This window comes from Mauremys reevesii, linkage group 21 (genome assembly GCF_016161935.1).
Source record: "Mauremys reevesii isolate NIE-2019 linkage group 21, ASM1616193v1, whole genome shotgun sequence".
Taxonomy (NCBI): Eukaryota; Metazoa; Chordata; order Testudines; family Geoemydidae; genus Mauremys; species Mauremys reevesii.
In genome coordinates this window covers 11,414,858-11,436,347 of record NC_052643.1, presented here as the reverse complement: position 1 = coordinate 11,436,347, position 21,490 = coordinate 11,414,858, and the positions used below count along the sequence as shown (strand labels likewise).

General features: G+C 50.9%; 1 protein-coding gene across 5 annotated transcripts in view; it reads right to left on the bottom strand.

Moving 5' to 3' along the window:
* Positions 1-21,490, bottom strand: part of SAMD11 (sterile alpha motif domain containing 11) — a 180,310-nt gene that overhangs the window by 41,103 nt on the left and 117,717 nt on the right. For all 5 annotated transcript variants that reach the window (XM_039509263.1, XM_039509264.1, XM_039509265.1 and 2 more), the window contains exons 6-7: positions 10,647-10,739; positions 1,008-1,172 (exon numbers count right to left, since the gene is read on the bottom strand). In XM_039509263.1, the coding sequence (XP_039365197.1) occupies positions 1,008-1,172; positions 10,647-10,739 (258 nt within the window). The remainder of the gene's footprint in view (positions 1-1,007; positions 1,173-10,646; positions 10,740-21,490) is intronic.

The window sequence follows — 21,490 nt, the reverse complement described above, 5'->3', positions numbered from 1 at the left end:
ACACCCAACACAGCATTAGACAGCCCAACGTCCTGCCTTGTTGCTGGTGTTTTGTGGCTGCAAGGAAAGCAGTGCCTGGAAGCTGCCTACAGTATTCTTGTGGCAAAGCTCTGATGAGACTCTCACAACATGAGTATGCTGGGCACAGAAGAGGTTTCTCCCTTTCAGCGCCGAGGTTTACCAAGCCTCTGCCCACAGCAGATCTGGTTTCAGCTAGAGTGGGACCAATTCATCTCCAGAGCAATGAAGTTACACACCAGGGATGAATCTATCTGTCTATCCCCAGACACACATTTCCCACTGGCTTATGCATTCTCCTGCTGAACAGTTTTCATTGCACCCTGGGCTTATTTGCATGGTACTTTTCTCATTCCTAAAAACACGGTGAATTGAATCCTCATAAGGTGGCGGGTCATAAACACCAGCTACGGCCAGACACATGGCAGGCAGGTGCTGTATGAATTTCCCATGCACAGCACTGCCAATGCACTAAACTACATCCTGCAACACTTCATGCTACTCCAGCGCTCGATCCTCTCACAGAACTGCCACTGCACGTCAGTGACCACACCCCCTCATCTGTCCAAGCCCTAAGCTTCTGCTCAGCCAAGCCTGCCAACCATTCTGGATGAGGCCAAAGGGCAGGATGGGCTTGTGATGAGATGAGACTAGGCAGAGACCCACTAAATTCACTCCACTTCTGACCAAGTCACACTTGCACCAAGGATTCTGAATATTTGGGTTGAGAGTCTCCAAGAAAAGGAGAAAGGAGGAAGGGGAGAGGACCCTGCGCTACTGATAGCTTGTGATTGCAGCCGATCTAATTGTCTAAGCTTCTCAGAAGCAAAGCTCACAGCAGATCCACTCCATTCTCACCACTAGGTGTTGTTACAGCCCATGACAGTTGCTAGATAAAGTATCAGAGCTCACAGGGAACTAACGAAACAAGAGACTTAATTAAACACATTACAAATCCAGCCCATTCCTCCCCCCGCGAAAGCCCGTACCACCGTGGCTGGGGACTGCCATGCTGTTGGCCAACTGGTAGAGGCGCTGCTGCTGCTGCTCCTCAAAGGTGCTGTGTTCATTCAGGGCTGACATCATCCGTCTGTAGTGTTCTTCTGGGGTCATCTGAGTCACTGAGTCTTCAAGCACGGGCGTGTGGGAATTTTCTGAAGAGTAGAAGGTTTTAAAAAGAGAGAGAGAGAGAGAGATGGAAGAAATCACATCAGTGCAGGGAGACCAGAGAACTAGACAGAGAACGAAAGTCAAGTGATATCCTCCCTCAATACCACAAAACACATGCATATGAACCTGACACACAAAACCTCCAAACTTAACCCCTCCTCCGACACAAATGCATAAGCACCCAACTCCCCCAAACACATGCACACACACCTTCAACACACAAAATCCGCAGACCCAACACCCCCAACCATGTATCTATATTCCCAACACCCCTTCCAAACACACGCATATACTCTTAACACAAAAAACTTCAAACTCAGCACATGCACACGCACACGCGCGCGCACACACTTGTTGGAAGCCAAGAGTGTTACATTACAATCAAACAAAATTACAGGCAAACTCACTTTACCTAAGGGGGTAAAGGAGGACAGTTGCTGCCACAAACACACGATGAAAGACGTACTGAATTCTCATCCACTCCCCTTGCGGGATGCTAGTTCTCTTTTCAACTAATGCCTAAATAGACACCCACCCCTTTTTTTCAAGCCTGCCATTTGGAACATGCTTGGAGGAGGTGGCTACAGAGAGAGGCAAGGTGATCCCTCACTACGGAGATGCTCATTGCTCAACTGCTTCCTGTAGCTGAGTCTGAGAACTGCAGTACAGGTAGCACGCCACCAGTTTTGCTAGGAGCAGCACTGAAAACCCATCCGCCCAGCTATCGAAAGGGAAGTCACAGAAACAGTCTCTCTAGGTACTCGTATGGCCGAGCGCCCCACTCATTACGGTTTTTATCTTCACAACACTCCTGTGAGGCAGGCATGAGGAACGGAGGCACAGGGCAGAGTGAGGGATTTGCCAATGGTCCGTCACACAGAGAATCTTTGTGAGCTGGGAACTGAACCCAAGTCTACTAAGCCTGAGTCCAGCGCCCTGCCCACAATTCTACCCCGAGAGAAAGTGAATGGTCGTGTAGTTCAGGTGTCACACAGGGACTCAGAATCTGAGTTCCTTTGCCACAGTCTCCCTATATGGCCTCAGTCAAGTCACTTAATCTGACTTTATAGCTCAGTTTCCACATTTGTAAAATGGAGGCGATAATTCTTGCCGACCTCCCAAGAGCACTGTGAAGGTAAATTAATTCATGTCTGGGAGGTTACTGCAATGAAACAATAGTTATAAAAGAGATGCAGTTATCAGACCACCACCACCCCTCTTGCCCCCGTCCCAACTGGCTCGGCTATTCGCAAGAGAGGAGCAGCGATTGTCACTTATTCAGAACACCGCAACTTTGACCTACACCTCACGACGATGGATGCTGTGAAGAGGCAGAGGACAACTCCACCGATTCCCTCGTTAGCTTGAGTAGCTGAACAAGAATCAATTGATGTCTGAGTAACACACACATGATTCTTTTAACTGAACCCTGAAATCAGCTGGATGCCTAGCCCCCAGCAGGGCCACAAGGGGAAAAAAAAACCCCATACAAACTACCCCAGCCCAGCCCTGATATAACTTATGGGGCCAACCCTCCTCCCATTGCTCACAGGTGCAGTACCAATGTCTCCAAATAAGGTGGGCAAGTTCTGCTTCCCCCGCACTGAATCCACTGGGATTGCATGGATAGTGAAGGCAAAATTAGGTTCAGTGACTAACAGATTTACTGCATACATCCCTGCCTCCACATTCGCCAAGCCTTGCTGTCTCGTGTGGAGCTGAATCCCTTTCAGAAAGGCCCCACCTGCTCCCCGGGCAATAGGGACCCCACTATAGCAACCAGGGGAGATAAAATCCAGAGCAGCTTTTGTTTACTGTAAGCAGAACTCAGAGTAATTACCACACTCACGCCTTGGCAGGGGCTGCTCTAACACTATTTTATCTTGGATCATCCCCACAGGCAAAACCTTTTCATTACTCAGAGAGAAACTCCCAATAACAGCTTTAACGGGCAGAGGGAAGGGGGGGGGAGGGCTCCTGCCCATTGCGTAGCTTCACTAGAATGCCAGCATGTTGACTGAATTAGAGAGCAATCTATTAATGGAACCATTGTGTGCATGCTCTGAGTTCTCTCTCCTTCGCTCCCCGTCCGAGCCCTTCAGGCCTTCCCGACAGTGCCGCCATGTTGGCCCCAAATCCAAGATGGCAGCAAAGGGACAAATTCCAGTCACTTGACACTAGTGTCACCTGGGGATGCTGGTGCTTTGACTCGCACTCTGTCATGTGACTAGAGCTACGAATACACCTCTCGGACAACCAAGAGGTCCCCTGGTCTGGATATCCCCTGAGAGGATGATCACTGAGGGGAGCAAGCGGCATTGGAAAGGCAGCATGGTACAATGGATAGGACACTGGACTAGGACTGAGGAGACCCGGGTCTAATCCCAGTTCTGCCATTTCCCTGCTGTACAAGTTCAGGCATGTTGCTTCACCTCTCCTTCCCCGTCTACTTTTCGCCTGTCCTGTCCACTCAGAGCATAAGATCTTTGGGGCAGGGTCACTCTGCCCCATTTTTTTTTTTAAATCGAGCTCCTAGCACAGTGGGGCCCTGATCTCAACTGGGGATGTTACTGTCATAATCAATCCAAAAAAACCCGTTGCACCTCCTCCAAAACCCCAAGAAAAGAATGAAGCCAAAAAGCTTATAATATCCTGGGTTTCGAACCTCCAACCACCACCCTCATTCACACGGCTCCTTTCCCTTGTAAGTATAAAGCCCAGAGAATGAGCACATGATTTCTGTCCAATTTTGCTGGGGTCAACAACAGAGCTCCACTCAATTTCTCACCCAGCCCAGCACTCTGCAACCAGGGCTACAAACTGCAACCACTAAACGACACCCTAGTGACATGTTTCTGTATCTCAAGGACCATGGGCTTCCTGTGAAATTCACAGGTTGAAAGCCCGAGTCGTGCTGCGCAGTGCTAGGAATTGGACCCCACCCCTTCAATGGGGTGCATCTGCCACCCAGCCGATTGACTCAAAAGAGGAGTGGTGGATAATTAGAGGCAACCGCGGCAACCGCTTGTGCAGCAGGTGGCCGGTGCTTTCAGGAAAGAGCAAAGGGATTGGAATTCCCCTCCAAATCACCTCCCCCGACTCTCCTAGCTGACAAGACCGCCCACAGCCTCCTGCCTTCCTGGCACCCCTCCTCCCCAGCAAGCTCAGAGAGGCATCAACTGTCTCAACCCCCCTCTGATGCTCTTAACTGGAGCTCTGAGGAAAAAACCACAAGACCCAGACCCCGATTTAGGAAAATCACTGAGGTTTTTTCACAGCCGTGTCATTAGGGGAAAAAAAAAAAAGGAGGGGGGGGGGATAATGATACTTAATTACCATAAACTCTATCCGATCAGCCCCAGAGCAGATTTCAGGTGCAAGGTGGGAGGGCAGGAGGGAGAAAAGCTGGATTTCCACACTTATAGTTGGAGATTTCACATGACTCAGCCAGTGATAATTCCAGCTCTGCGGCAGCTTTGCTGTCTGCTTTTGTAATTACCAGGGGGTAATGCGGGAGACTGATCTTGTCAAATCTCCTCCAGCCGCCAGGTGTGAAAAGGACTCCAGTGTCGAAGCTCAGAAGCAAGGGCCTAGACAGACATCTGCTTGTCTCTCTGCTCTCTCCTGGCCGGCCCCCCTAACAAGGGCTCCGGGTGTGCGCACGTGAGTGCAGCTCTCTCACCATCATTCTCTCACTCTGTCAACACAGTGACAGCATCACAACCTTTTGTGCCCTCCAGAACGTCAGCTACAAGGGAACCAGACCTTCAGAGCGGGCAGGCTCTCCGTAGCTCTGTGACGCAGACTACGATGCCACTGCCTCCCACTGCTGACGGCCTCCCCCCAACGGGGACACACTGGGGCTTCACAATTCAAGGTGGGAAAATGGAACCCTTTGCTTGAGACTCATGCCCAGAGCAAGGCATCGCATAATTCCCCTCCAATAGGGCTTACCGCAGCTAGACCCTCTCCTTTAACACCCACTAGCTAAGAGGTAGCTGGGAACAGCTACCAGCCCCCATGAAGCCAGGCTCCCTTCCCGGTTCCTCTAATCAGACAGAGAGGGCAGCCTGCAGCATTGCAATGTTCTGTCCTTTGCCCTGTGAGCTCAGCTATGGCCAAAGAAGCAAAGCCAGAGCTGAGTGTTAGGATCGTGGCCACCTGGGTTTTCTTGTCCCAGCCAACAGAGCACCTGCTCCTGTGCCCACTGCAGCCCAGCAGGGAGGTTTGCTACAAACTTCAGTGGGAGCAGAAGCTGGGCCAGACTATTGTTCTTCAATAGCTTTTTAAGTGGAGAGAGGTCTGGACCAAACACATGGATCTAGAGACCCCCACGTTTTTGGAGAGTCTCGATCTGAACTGTCCAGCTCTGGCCCACGGCCAGGGTCAGGTCTGTTTTTGTATAGACTAAAGAGCCGAAGTCGTGCTGTTGGTTTGTAGGGTTATTGCTGGGTTTTGAATGGCAACAGCCACGAGGTCATCCAGCCAAGGCAAGGTCGCTTCCTACCGTGTATTTTCCAGCCGTTAGTCCAGCCTACTTTTAAATCTCCTCAACTGAGGAGGCTTCTAACCGATTTATTTTTCAGCAGCTCAAATAGAAAAAATAAAACCTCTCTCCCTGATTTTTCTTCTCTCGCTCTCTTTGCAATAACACAGTTTTATTCTCTGTCTCCAGGGATCAGAGGAGCACATCTCCAGACCACGCTGTTGCTGCGGGAGTGAACATTTTACTGGGGAATTGTCTCCCAGGGAGAAAGCTGCCTCCATGACCTGCCAGCGCAGCCCTTGCTCTGAGCCTCTGATACGCTCACATTTCCATATTAGACACGAGAACGTTCTGCTCTGTTTGACAGCAGCGCTGGCATGGCCCTGTTTCCACCGAGATAGGGCTCTCTTTTGATCTCTGGTGTGTGCATCGGGGAGGGGGAAGGGAAGGTTACCGCTTCAGTGCTGGAAGGGTTTCCAGCCCTACAGGTGTTTTTTCACTCAGTCAGAGAAAAGGAGTGATTTCCTCAGCTGCCTCTGTTCTCCTTGCTTTGTGAGATGCAGGCACAGTGTCTCAAGATGTGCCATAGGAGCAGGGTCACTTTTCCCGGTCAAAAGGCCGTTTTGGAGACAATGCTGCCATGCCCGCAGTGACAGCTGCATCTAGGGCCGGCATGTGACAGAATGGGATAGGCTCTTCCCATGGGGTTGTAGACAGGGCCGAGGCAGAGTACACAAAGCTGGGGAGCAGCCGCCAAAGGCCACTTTACCCGAGCAAAAGACCCTGGAAGATTAGCTGAACCAGCAGAAGGTACAGATCTCCTCTTGCTCACCTGGCTCCTAAGGCAGCTGTGCCTGGGGCAGGTCGAAGCACTGCAAGGTGCCACGCTGCGAGGGGATTAGGGGAGGGACAGGGAAATTCAGGCCAGGGTTTTGCCTCCCTCACTGGTGCCACTGCCCACAACTGTGAACGGGCAGACCCGACTCCCATCTAGCTTCGCTGCTGAAAGCAGCAAGCGTCCCACTGTTGGAAAAGGAGATTGGGGCAATCCAGGAGCTGCCGACTCTGCACAGGGTGTGCCCTTGCATTGCTCTTGCACAAGCCCTGCTGGGTGCCTTTCCAGCACTGCTTTAGCTAATTAAGTGATGTATCAGTGGATTTGCAGGTGGGCTCTTTCCACTCATCTCCCACCTGCACATGCATGTATGAGTCCTAGCTGCACAAACTCCCTCTCCTACCAAACACCCCAAGACAGGTTCCAGGTCACCATGTCTCAATAACCCAACCCAGGTAGGTGCCCACTTTCTAATACTCCTAGAAAGTCACATGTTTGCCAGGGTTGCTTAGCAGCTTGTCAACCACCCTGGAGGGAGCCAATCCCATCTGACGGGGGAAGCGCAGGGGAATCCTGCAACAAGGAGGTATGGATGTGGCTGTCCTGACACAGTTAAAGGGTGGTTCCCTTCTGCAGCGCAGACAGCACCCTCGGTGTGTTTTAATCCCACTGTCAAATTATGGTAAAGTCTTGGTTACGGCTGAATTTGCAATGCAGGCAGGCAGAGCTAAAATGCTGAGCTGGTGTTTCAATATCTATCTTAGGCACTTATCTGGCCTCCATCAGAATAGTATCTGAGTACCTGGATTGGAGCAGGGATTCGAACCCAGGTCTCCCAAGTCCTAAGGTAGTGCCCTAACCACTGGGCAATGGTTCCTCTCACTCTTTCCTGTACACACGTGGAAGATGTGCTTCCCTACAAGGCCCCCATTCACACTGAGAAACTCGTTGAATGCTTCCCGCAAGTTGCCGTTCCATATAAAGAACTGCTGGTGCTACCTTAGGAACGTTATGTGGCTGAGAATGCGACGGGAAGCGTCCACAAGAAAATGTCCCAATTAACAAGAGGCCCACATTATTCAAAAGAAGCATGAGAATGCCTTCTCTAGCCTCTCCAAGCAACTCACTGCCACAAGATATTGTTCCGTGTCTGTACAGCGCCGAGCACAATGGGGTCCTGGTCCATGACTAGGGCTCCTAGGCGGTACCACAATACATTATAAACAATAACAATATCCTTGAGGTCAGAGCTCAGCAGAATTCAAAGAATGAGACTTTGCAGAGATAATGAGAACATTCACTGTTGCAGGAGATAGGTTAAGTTCTAAAAGGACATAAACTGGAATGCCTCAAAGCACAAGCTGCTAACATTGAAGTTAAACACCCGTGGCTGGCCCAGTTCATGGGGCTTGAGCTCTGTAATTGGTGGGTAGGCGTTCTGGCTTGGGCTGGGACCCCACAAACGGGGAGGTCCCAGAGCTCGGGCCCCAACCCAAGGCCAAACATCTACAAAGCAATTTTTAACCCCAAGCCTGAACCCCGTACGCCTGAGTTAGCTGACCTGGGACAGCTGCAGCTGTACTGTGGGTCTTTTATTCCAGTGTAAACATACCCTAAGTGACAGAGATTGGGAAGAACCATCCCCTGTGGGTAGGACAGTTCATGCGTGGTTATTATGGGGACTGTAAACCTTTCTGTGAAACAGCTGGTACTAGTCCTTGCTGAACACAAAATACCAGACTAGATGGACCATTGGCCTGGTCCATTCTGGTAACTTGGATGTTCCAGGTTCCCCTAGTCTATAGTTCCTCTAATTTACACACAGCAAAACCAACACCATTGACACTGATCAGGGGAACCAAACTAATTAGTGGCAGCTAGCGCAGAGCTGATCCCTGTGTGTCAAAGGCTTCGTACAGTACCTGGGGGAGAAGAGCTGCCACTAAACAATCTCAAGATATGTGTACCAGAAGAGGGAGAACTTTGGCGGTTTCAAAGAGATCCATCTAGTTTAGAAAGTCCGTGTCAGTTTCAGGTTAGCCTAGCTTAAAAGTCAGGGAAGGCTTTCAGGGAAAGGAAAGCGTGGGGGGCAGAAAATGAAAGTGGAGTGGAGCTGTCACCCTTTAGGACTTCTGGGGAAACCCTGACGGAATGAGTCAGAGGGAAACCCCGATTAAATGATTCTGGTTGAGAAAGCAGGATTTAGAAAGAAGCAAAGGTGGGTAAGTGGACCAGGGGGTGGATATGCAAAAATAAGGGTTGGCTCGAAGTGTGGGGGGGGAGGGTAATTTTGGCCCATCTCTGATAGGACTGGATTGTTTATGGCTTGATACTGCAACCAACAAAGTCAAGTAATACTGACAATGACTCCCATTTGTATAGAATGGGACCCTTTTTGGGGGGTAGGGATCAGAGTCATAGATCCTGAAACGATAGCCTGGTCTTGAACAGCCTGATTAAAGCTTAGCTGCTTCTCAGCAAGACAGATTAAATTGCTACCACCGTGATCCATTCTCAGAGCATGCAATGGATAAGAAAGGGTAGAGGAGAGAGAGTCAGCAGAAGCCTGAAGGTGGGCAGAGTGTGCTAATTCCTTTAAGGAAGCCGTGACAAACTGTGGCATGGTATTGCATAGCCGGACACTGGAAATCGAAAGCTCCTGTGTAATAAATGCATTTCAGCACCCACAAAGGATTCCTCCTGGAATAGAGAGGAACTTCTGATGGTAACTCGGGGTGGTGGGGGGGGAACAAGAGGAGGACAGGAAGTGGGCAGGTGAACAAGTGAAAGGAAATAATTTAGGCCTAGTGGATGGTCCTGGCTGGGGTACCCATTACACCAAGTATCGTTAGCACCTAACAGGAATTCCTGCTCGACCATTCATGCATTCCTCACTGGAACAATTTGGAGATAAGAAGCAGGAAAGGGGTACATAAAAGAAAATGATTAAGAATGAGCGTGTGTTACTAGGTAATGTTAGCAGCTACTGTACCAGGCACTAGTCGCCCCAATTAGCAGCCAACAAGGATCGCTTTTGGAATACTAATGCCCTTCTAATCATAATTTTGGGGTAGGAGGCCGGGAGGGGATGACATAAAAGAATATTATTTAGAATCAGAGTGTCATCCTAGGCGCTGCACCAGGCACTGCTAGAAGACGCAATACGAGGTATTATTTTAGGAAGCCAGGAACGTTCCGCAGTAAAACGCTGCATGCTGAAGTCCCCTTGGAGACCATCTGGTCTGGTTAACATGGGGGTGTATTCAGTCCCTCTCGTTCCTTTTTAAGAAGCTGAGCTGCTGGACTCCAACCCCATGAAACAAGACCTGGCTTGCAGGCAGCCAGCCTGATGCTTTTTTTTTTTTAAATGGCTAGAAGAGCGCAGGTTAAGCAATAATGATTGAGGTGGACATTACTGACAGCTAATTAGTCTGACCTTAACAACAAAGCCTCTAAGTGAACAGCCTGCAAAACCTCATTTACGCAACCCCAAGACGAACTCATTAACTGCAGGCTCCATTACCCAGTCCACTTTGCCAGTCGTAAAAAAAAGTTTTAAAATCATGTTTATGGCAGGGAGGCATAAAAACAAATCAGGAGATTTAAATAAAAACCCTAACATTAAAAACAAAACATTCCCCTTCCCCCCCGCCCAACACTACAGATTCCATCTATAGAGGAATAACTTCATCAACGAAGGACTATCTAGCTGGACTTTTACTATACTCACAATTAGACACACACAAAAAAGCAGATGCCAACATGATAATGCAGTGCATGTCCTGTATTAAATACCCAAACCAAGGCACTCTGCTGAAAAATACCCCCCACCCCAACCCACGAGCTCCTGGCTTGGTTTTTAAACTGTAAAATAATCAGTCTAATTAAGGGAGATAAACACACACACACACACACACACACACACACACACACACACACACACACACACACACACCCCTTCCCTCCACTTAGCTGAAGAGAACACTGTGCATTGGTAGCCTTCCTCGCACATCCCCAGCACTGATACTGAAAGCTCCTACTCAGCATCTCCCATCCCTCCCTCGTTAATTTCAATTAAGTTAGGTTCTTAAGAAAAGAAAATGGGGCGGGGAGAGGGGAGAGAGACGCAGCACTTACCCTTTGGGGACTCGCTTCGGGTTTTCTTGCTTTCTAAAGGACACTCACTGCTGCTGTTGGGAGAACATACTCTTCTCCTGCCTAAAATTTCATCTAGAAGAGGGAGAGAGAGACACACACAGAAATGAGAGACCTGAGTATCAGATAACGCTCCACTTCTTTCCCTTTCACAGAATCAACCAGAGACTTATTTCGCATTTTGCTGCCCAAACATAGAGAGTCAGGCTACTGGGGGGGAGGGAGGGGGGAAGAGAGAGAGAGAGAAAGAAAGAAAAAAATCATCATCTTGAAAGTCCAGATCTGCTTTCCTAATCATGCCGTCCAAAGGGATGTAATGACTGTTCAAACAGTGATCAATGCAACGATTTTAAGCCGTAAATTCTGAATCTAGTTTATTTCCTTACTGAGTTTCATCATTTGTTCGGCTGCCTTTTGTCCCTCTTGTGTTTCCACTCCTTTCATGCCCTGATGCAAAACAACTGGGGGGAGGAAAAAGGGGGTGGGCGAAGAAGAAAAACCATTCCCTCTGACTCTTCCTACCACAGTATCTCTCCCTCTCTCTCTCTCCTCCTAAAACCCTCAAGGTCCTTAGCAATCTTCTCCCTCTAGACTGTACGGAAACGCTCGAGCCTTCTGCATTAGTGCAGCCCTTGCGAGCCAACGCAAAATATCTAATATACAATTACAGCGTCCCCTGAACAGATTTAAAATCAATATCCTCCCATCATAATGCTGGGGAAACTGAAAGCATGAAGTTGCATATGGGCAGGAAGGAAGAGACAGTTTGTCACCGGGAGCATCAAATTCTCATTTATCAAGGGCTTGTTAAAGATGCAGCATCTCAGAAAACCTTGAAAACAAGTACCATATTTGAGAGAGTATATGTTGCGCCTGTCTATGAGTCAACGTGAGCAAAGCACAGACGCTTTGCATGCCACCTTTCTTATGGTTAAGAAATGTTACAGTTCAAATCACCACTGTTTAACACATCAAAACGTTATTTCCATTCCACATGGCATCTCAAGCCAAAGCAGGGTCCTTAGCGCGAATAGTCACCCCGCATTAATTCAAGTTCAGCTAGCTAAATCTAGTTGACTGAGCTGGCATTCTGTTTATTGGGAGACACAGTGGAAGGAGTTGTAGCTGACAAGAGTCCAAGTGGTGCAGAGAACAGACAGTTAACATGTGGAGGGCAGAACCAGCTAGGAAATGCCTTTATCCAATGAGTGAGGTTAGAACTCTGCAAAGTTACAAGTGGCATTTCAAGGTTTTAAAGAGCACAAGCCGCCTCTGATCTTATCTCACCGTGACCCTGTCACTCAGGCTGTTAACACAACCAGTGCTTGGAAGCATTGCAAAGGTCTGCAGCCATCCATAACCGAAAAACAAAGTAAATACAATGAAATGGTGGCAATCTGAAGAAAGGATGGACTCAAAGAGAGTGACAGAGCTTAAATCTTCAAGGCACTCCAAATTCAAGCCTTAACTCAGCCTTCAGTGGGGGGACTGTCATGTGCATTTTGCAGAGGTGGAAACAAAGGCCTGCCACACACAGTGTCAACTAGCAGAGTCAACTCGGAAGGGACTAAGGAGTACCTGGCCCGGCATCCTGTACTCAGGTCACAAGACAGTGCCTCTCTCCCCTTCCCACTCCCCAACTATCTGGAACTCCTCATTCTGGGTGTTAACTTTCCTGGTCATTATACTCTTGTGCATGCTGCAAACCCTTGGAGCTGGAGGCCAAGAGCCTCAAACCTTCTCTCATCCAGCATTTGCAGTTTCAAAACAACAAAATCCCAATACTCAGCTCACCACTCCCAGGAGGGAAGACTCACATGAAGGCCTGATTTCATGCATTTGGGGAGGAGACGGTGCTTATGAGTCAAATGAGGAATTGGCGACACGCTTACAGGTACTGGTGGGTTAGGGCAGTGGCTCTATGCAGCAGTAGTCAGCGTCCATGACTTCGCAGCTCTGCCAAAGCACCTCAGTCATGATCAAGAGTCCCTCCTCTGCCCTGCTACTTGAACCACACAAACATACGCACAGCTCTGTCAACACGCATTCATGCTGACCTGCCTCGCGTCACTCCTGACCGGCAGTGCCCCTGGTACCTGCAAAACACTGACTACTGCACAAACATCAACGAGTGACTGGCCCTTTGCCCTGCTCCACCACCTAATCTCCTAAGCACCATGTTCACAAACGCAGTGGTGGGTCAAACACACATATGTGATTAGGGTCATGCTCTGGGTAGAGCTCACTATTTTCCATCTGTGACCAAATCAGGATTTGAACCCAGCTCTCCAGACATGCTATGTTAGCATATTAGTGCCAGCGAGACCTGCAGCCCCTGTCCCAGTATCTCACATCCACACGCAGTCCTGAGGCTCCAAAAACCTCTAAATAATGTTATTTTGTTGTCAAATCAGCATGTTCCATTTTGAAACCTAAAGGATGGAAAAAAGCTGGGGGGGAGGAGAGAAAAGATGACAAGACTCTTGCTACACTTCCAGCGTGGGAGTTCTTTCCATTATATTAAATCTCTTCTCTGCTAAACGATGAGCCAACTTTGCAGTTAGTATTTTGGGTTTTGTTTTTTTTTTTATTTAAAACATGTCTTACTGCATCACATTAGCCAATGAGAATGAAAGATGGAATTGTGGTTAAGGCACGTGCCTGGGGGCACATTCAGTGAGAGTCCCCTGGGTTCTATTCCCAACTCTGCCACAGACTATTTGACCATGAGCAAGTCACTTGACCTCTCTGGGTCTCCTTATTACTTCTGTATTTGCATTACAGCAATGCCTAGAAGCCTCAGCTGACATCAGGATCTCATGTGGATAATGAAAGCGAGTCCCTCCCCAAAGCGCCTGCAGTCTGAGCTCTCACAATGGGGATGAGAAAGGAATGGTCACTGCCAGCGAACAGAGATGTACAGAGGCACAGAGCTACCTGCCCACAGTTACACAGGGAGTGTGCAGCAGAGCTAGAAGTTTAACGCAGGTCTCTGAAATCCCAGGCCACTGGCAGTATCTTTACCACAAGACCATCCTTGCTCTTAGCTTCCTTATCTGTACACTGGGGTAGAAGCCCACCTCACAGAGGTAGCTGAACGGTTTCATTCATTACTGTTGTGAAGCCCACTGAGACCCTTGGGTAGAGGGTGCTATGTAATGCAAAGATCCATATTATAGCACAGGAGAATTGGTCCTCTCCCCTCTATATCTAACCTGTGTACCTAGCCTGGACACACCAGTCCCATCTGGGGAATACGTGCCTGGTTCCAGCACCTGCCGCCCATCCATCCATTCCAATACACCATTCCACACCAGGGGTGGCCTATCAAAATCCGCTTGTTGGATGCGCACTTGAGGGGAGGAGGAAAAAAAAAACAGATCCTGAATTCCAACTTTGAACAAGTTTCCCCCTGGCTTGGTGGCAACAGCAGCAGAGTGAGAACAGAGCCCAGGAGTCTTGGCACACTGGGGGGCTCAGTGAGAGGGGAAACACAACCAAGTGTCTGGGAGTTACAAACACCTTGTGCATCCCATGTTGCTGAATGAGGGGGGTCCTGGGTGGGTCCCAGTATGGAAAAGACTGAGGACCACATAACAATGGAGCAGTATCCTTTCCTGGTAAAGGTGCTCACTTGCTTCAAATGGCAGGCATAGGATGGGTCTATGCATCCCCTCAATCGCACCTACACAGCTCGGGAACCCCAGCCATTCAAACCCCGCAATTATTTCAGGGATATTTCCAATTTTTCCAACCCAGAGGGCCAGCACCACCTGCACTACTTCCCTAGCAAACCTCCATGATCACTGCATCAATCATGGATTTGCCTACCCTGAACTGATTGTCAATAGATCTGTAACAATCCAAGCTTGCCAGCTTCTGCAGAGTGATGCAACACACTTCTGGACTGTCATGGCATCTTCTCTCTGAGTGATCTGGGTCACAACCAGGGTCAGCCAGAGTCAGGAACCACGAGCCAAGCTGAGGGTCAGGGCGCAAGCAGGGCTGGAGCAAGGCTGGCACAGGCGTGATCGCAGCTGTAGGCATACGGGTTGAGCAGCCAGCAACCTGCTGCTGAACTTAAAAGCAGGTCTGCTGGCTGCCTTGTGCCCAGCAGGTCCCTGCTGCAATCCAGCTGAGCTCACTCATCTGCCTGCAGGCTGGGCTGGCTAGCCCTCAGGCTCAGCTGCAGGAGCTCTCTCCTGCTAACCTGGCCACTCAGGGGCCCTGGCGAGCTCCAGTGCCATGGCAGTTTTCCTCCTGAGAACGTTCTGGGCCCACAGCTGGCCCTCTTGCATTCCCATCACCATGTAGCCCCACCACTCGGGGCTTGTGGTCCTGGGCCAGAGGCCGTGGTCCGCATGGGGGTGGGGGCTGGACGAAAAACAGCATCAGCTTCATCCACGCCTCCATCTCCACATGGTCCCGTTCTGTTGTTGTAGGGCTTCTGCTTGTAACTGCAAGCCGCCGCCTTCGTCTTCTCCAGGCCAAAAGCCGCCTCTGAAACACCTGGCACTGTCTCTTGGCAGCAGCTTTTGCAGGGGCAGGCCAAAGAAACACTGACTCCACAGAAAGCAGCCACTGCCAGCCCTGGTTGTTAGGTTGAGCAGGATCCATGTAAGAGCCCACCCCCACACCGCCTTGGGGCCTGCCAGGAAACGAATTTCCCAGGCCTAGACCACTTCCTCCCACAATGGGCAGAAAAGTTGCCCCACCGCACCCTGTGAACGTGAGCCCACAGCAATGCAGCAGGCTGTAGCGCTACGGATCCGAGGATACTTGTCCCGATAGCTGTTCCTGCCTCTCATGGCCAGAGAGGATGCCAGTGCGGCCGCGGGACAGCCGCATGCTGATCTCGACAAGGGGGCCGCGGGCGCTGGAGCAGGTTAGGCGCTCATGCACTGGCTGAACCCATGGCAAGCCCACAAGGACAGTCTGAGATGCATTGCCCCAGATAAAGGTAGGGAACCGGGGCTGCTCTGGGGAGCAGTGAATAGCTCTAATAGCCTTTAGCAGCAAGAGAAGTGAAGTGGTTAAGCCGGAGAAGTCCATGCCAGGCAGTGCCACCATCTCCCACAGCTCTCTGCTCCGATTTTCCCAGGGGAGCCACCTCACCCCCACAGTACAGGGCAGAACAGCTGGGCTCGTGCTCAGGGGAAGGGGAAGGATAATCACTGTGACAAGTCACTCAGCAGGTTCACACATGGGGTGTCTCTCACACGGGCACAAACGTTCCCCACACACAGATGGAAGGGAGGCCAAGGGGCCGCGTTTGGTTCTTCTGCAGTGCAAGAACAGGGCAGGGTTAGAGCGCCACGCCGACATTCCCTAGCCAGGGCACTGCTTGTGCTGCAGAAGCACCTGGTGCAGCTACGTGGGACGGGGCCAGGTTAGACGGGTGGAACCAAGGCTCAGCTGGTGAACATGTAACAAGTCAAACCGGCCTTTCCTCTCTCGGTATTATTCTAACACGGGCAGACATCTTTCCAGGCCCCTGACTCCCCACCCTTCCAATTCAAGTCCTGGGCATAACAAACAGTTCCCACTAACCAGCCTGAAAGGTCTCAGAGGCATCTCAGTACTTTCTTTTTTCCTCCTCTGGTGCATGCAGCCTGCAGAAATACCCCCACTCCAGCCCAGCTGCTCAGGCAGGCCCTGCGCAGCGGGTGACAGCTTTGTGGGGATCCTGGAGGCTGCCGCCCTGGCGACGGGCTTCTTGGTCTGCCCTGAAACCGAGACGCGGCAGCAGCTTGCTGAGTCCCAGCGGGCCGTGAACTGCTCACAACAAAGACTGACGAGAGAGGGGCCACACGGGGTGGGCTCAGCTCAGCAGTGTGGAATCCGGCGGCCGATCAGCTCTGCCCCTCGCCAGCAGGAATCAATGGAACAAAGGGAGAGTGAAGCACAAGGTCATGGGAATTATGGGCCATAATTTAACTGAGGGCAATGGGTGTGGAAAAAAAATGATTCAGGGAAGGTGGGGGCAGAGGGGGAAGGAAGGCAGTAGGGTCTCTGGAAGGCGGGATCCCGATGCTGGGGAGTATAATGAGCAGACTTTGCCACAGGTTTTCTTCTTGCAGAGAGGAGGGGAAAGCCCTGTAGTTCGACACCAAAACAGCAGCAGTGCAATGATGCGGCTTTGGGCAGAACTGGAACCAATTTCTTTGCACCCTTCCGGAGGTGGAAGGCTCCATCCCTCCAACAGGGCAGCTCATTGGCTGAGAGGACTTTGCTAAGTAAGGCAGCTGGCGTGGTGAGAACACTGCCTATCACGCAGACCAGTATTATCTCATTGCTTTTTTGTGTTTCCCTGTCTGCCTGTCTCCACCTGTTGTTTTTTGTCATATCGCTGGACTGCAAGCTCTTTGGGGGCAGGGACTGTCTTTTGGTTTGCTGTTTTAACAGTGCCTAGCACAAAGGGGGCCTGAGCCCTGGCTAAGGCTCCTCGTCACGACCGCAATATAAATGATAAAAATTTGCTAACGTTGTCACAAGTTTCTAGCTAGAGATGAGAGCACAGCAAGTCTCACAGATCTGGGCCTGGATCCAAAAGCTCTCTGGCTCAGGACCGTTCTTAGCATACACCAGGGGTTCTGCAAATGCTGGAGCCAGGAATCCTCTCCCCAAACATCAACCCTTCGGGTCCCCTGTAACAAACTATTTTTAAAATGGCGATAGGGGACAGGCACAAAGGAAACTCCCCTGGGAGGCACTGCACTGGGATGGAGTATTTGAGGAGATGGGGTTTCTCTTTCCCACTGGCTCATTTCCATTATGAGGTGCTGAATTTGCAGTGCTGTACTAAATAGGCCAGATTACGGTCTGGCATTACAAAATCTCGGGTGCAGCTGCACTGCCATCAGAAGTCTGACTGCAGCACAGGTAGGCAAACCCGAGCTAGCTTTAACCTAGCCAGCGCAGCAAAAAACAGAAATGAAGATGTGGTGGCACGGACCCTGCGTGGGCTGCACAAGCCCATCTGGAATCCTGGCTATGTACTTGCATTGCTAGTCTGCACTAGGGACAGTGCTCCTGCACACAGGCATTGACTCCATGGGTGTTCCAGGGCTGGAGCAGCCATGGGAAAAAAATAGTGGGTGACCAGCACCCACCGATCAGCTATTCGGTGGTGGGCAGGAGGCGGTGGAGCGGAGGCGGAGCGAGGGTGGGGCCTTGGAGGAAGGGGCGGAGCCTCAGGGTGAAGCACCCACCAGGACAGAAGAAAGTCGGCGCCTGGGCTACTGCATCTTCACTGCTAGCGAGATCAAAGCTAGCACGGCTCTGCCTACCCGAACTGCAATCACATCTTCGACTGCAGTGTAGACATACTCTTAATTTATTTATTTAAAATCCTTTCCCCTTCTCTCCCCATTTGGACAGGCTTTTCCTGACTCTCCTTTGGAAGAGACGGGAGCTCCTGCAGGGAGATCAGCCTCAGAGTCGGGAAGAGAACTGGAATAGCTCGAGGAGCAGATCCGTTCTTGCATCTCGCGAGGTAAGAGCTGATAAATAGCTCTGGAGCAATAGACAGACTCCACCCCCCGCCCCTCCAAGAAATCCTCTAGCACCATCACCCAGAGACCTCTAAGTATTCTGCAAACCTCCCCTCTGTCCCCCCGAGGAGGTGGGCTTAGTGTCATGAGGTCAGATGGGACACTGATGTAAATGGAGCAAGTGAATGCTCAAGGTCATACAGAAAGTCAGTGGCAGAGATGGGCGTTTCACCCAGGGAATCCTGACCCAAGTCCCATGCTATATAACCCATCAACGCTCTCCTCCCCAAGTTTGGGAAAGAACCCAGGTCTCTCCTGAGTCCCAGCTCTCTGCTGTAACCAGCAGGCACTCTGCACAGCATGTCAGCACTGGTCCGTCAGTCACCAGCTGTCTGCCTCCATTCGCTTTGCATGAGCAGCGGCAAAGTGCCTCAGAGCCCAGCCCAAATACTAAGATTCCCAAGGAATGTGACCGAGGGAGGTGCAGGTCACCCTGGAGCCAGCCTCCAATCTGCCTGTAACTGGGCTGTTTATGAGCCAATGTGCACAAACGCCCCCTTGTCTCCCACCTCCCTTTGCAATTCATTTCTACAGAGCACACCGAGCCATAAAGCGGTGGTAAATATTCATAGTATGAAAAACACTCACAGAGAGGATACGCGGCGCGTGAGACACACAACTGGACTCGTTTGATACGCTACCCAGAAAGTCTTGGTTAGCAGTTGTGAGCTCCACCCCCTCTCTGGGAAGATATGAGGAGGACATGCTGGGAGGTCTAGCGGTTAGGGCAGGGGGACTGGGAGGCTGGACTCCAGGCTTCTATCCCCAGTTTGGGGAAGGAGGGTATTATTTCAGAGGCATTACAAATCAGGACCCCTGGGTTCTATCCCCAGCTCTGGAAAGGAGCGTGGTCTAGTGGTCAGGGCGGTCAGCTTGACAGAATTCCCATCTCTGCTAGCGACCCACTGTCTCTCTGTGCTGCTCTGAAGAAGCCCTCTGTACCTCAGTTTACCTGTCTGTAAAAGGGGTATTCTGACCCCGAACCTGCCTCACAAAGAGGGTTTGAGCTATAATCAGTGCCAGCAGAGGGCTCCAAGGTCATGGCGTGAAAGAAGCTCTGGCCACGAAGCACTATCCCATGGAGTGCCATGACCCCAGAGACCTCAATCCTGCCTCCCCCCTCCTTAGGCTGAGCTCGCCTACATGTCTGCAACTATCCTTCAGAGAGCTGCTCCTCAGACCCATCCCACCCTGTGATAAAAACCTGCCACAATCGCTCCCTCGCCCCGAGATGCACCCCCAAAGCTTCCCCTTCTCTGACGTCGGGGCGAGCTCACCACGGCATCGGAGTGCTCGCCCGTGCTGTCGGCAGCATCACAAGCGTGGCTGGAAGCCAGGCCCTCCTGGAGCAAGCGAGCGCGAGGGGAGCACAGCTCGTGGCCTCTCTTGACAGAGACGAAGCGTCTCGTGTGTGTGGCCCAGGCCAGCGAGCTGCTATTCCCTTGAACGCCTATTCCCAGCTGCTGCGCCTGTGTAGGTTTGTCTCTGCACAGACCTCGCTGCGCCGCTCTCAAAGGTGAATGCTAAAGACAGTGATTCCAGACACAGCTCCTGGTGGTGCTGTACCCTTAGCACCGTTTAAACGTCCGATTGCACTCATTCAGCCCCTGAAAAAAACAGCGCTCTTCCAGCCCATGACAGCTTTGACAGCCAGACTCCTTAATTCCTTTTTCTTATTCCCTTAATCTGTCATCTTTATCAGGCTGGGGAAGTGCCAGGCAGCATGCAAGAGACCCGGCCCCGATCAATCTCCACATTACAGCTGACAGAATGGTGCTAATAACTTATTGATCTCATGTTTGCCAAGCCCCACTGGGGCTGAAAGGCTGCCATTGATTGGCTTGAGAGAAAGAGCCCCTCAGCTGAGAGCAGAGCGGAAAGCCTTCAAATTGTCTTCTTCCCGAGGCGCTCACTGGGAGACAGAGGGAGGGGAGAGAGAGGAATAAAGAAGGCGAGAAAGGAGGATAGAAAAGGAGAAAAGTGTATGTGAGAGGAAGACAGAAGGGACAAGCTGAATAAGGGAAGAGAGGAAGGAAAGTGTGTTTAGGAAAGAGGAATAAAGAAAGGCAAGGGAGAGAAAGGGGGAACGGAAGGACAGAGGGGGAAGAGAGAACGGTAGAGGAAAGGAGACACGTAAATGGAGGGAAATGAAATGAGGAACAAAGGACAATCTGGAGCTGAAAACTTTTAACAGGCAGACAGATTTAGGGTGACCAGATAGCAAGTGTGAAAAATCGGGACGGGGCGGTAATAGGCGCCTATGTAACACAAAGCCCCAAATATCAGGACTGTCCCTATAAAATCGGGACATCTGGTCACCCTAGACAGACTCCCCTCTTTTTCCTGACAGAAAAGGGTTAACTTAAAGCTCCCTCCCCTCCCCAATCCCCCCACTCCCAATGCCACTGCACCGGAGTAAATGTATGCTTGAATGCTGCAAAAGAGCGCAGCAGCGACACGTTCCCCTGGCAGCGTTCAATACCACGCTCCGGAGTTTGGGGAGAGGGCATCGGGGGGGGGGGGGGAATTCATTGATGAGCCGGCTCCCCACAGCCACGTGCTCACAGCTGACACCTCCCCACCGGTTCGATCGGTACCTCAGGCTAGAAGTTTGCTTCTGCCACAGAATGTTATTGATGACCCGAGTAATCACTGAAAGGCGTTGGACACTTCGGGGCGGGGGGTGTCTTCGCTCCGTTCCACTGGGGATGAGGCTGGGGGGGTCTCACATGTGAACCAGGGAGCTCTTGCAGCCTGGGACTACCTGTACAGGCAAAGACACCCGGAAAACGTGCACAACCCACAATAACGGCGACAACGAAAGCTCCTCTGAAACCACCACATCGCTTCCCGCTGATTCCAGCTCAGCCCCAGGCCAGATGGCGGGGCTGAGTGCTGATTCACAAACTGACCTGAAGAGGGCATCAGTGAGAGGACCCTCTCATTCCTGGAAAGGCAGCTCGTTCTAAGCACCGCCTGGAACGGTTCTTGCCAGTTTGAGGGATCTCACAACTGTTGTTAAGTCCATGCCCCAGCAGGGCTTCTTCAGCCAAGTTGATCTGAATGGCGGGACGGTTTTTAAAAAAAACCTCTTTCTTGGCCTCCCCAGGGTCAGCTCTTTAATGTCACTCCTCTCAAAAAAACAAACAAACAACCCAGCCAGGCCTGTCTCGAGAAAGGAGGATTTCCCCCCTTTCCACAAGCTGCTGAGCCATACCACAACTGCAGGAAAGAAAGCAAGGATCAGACAGGTAGTCCAACACCTTCTGCAAA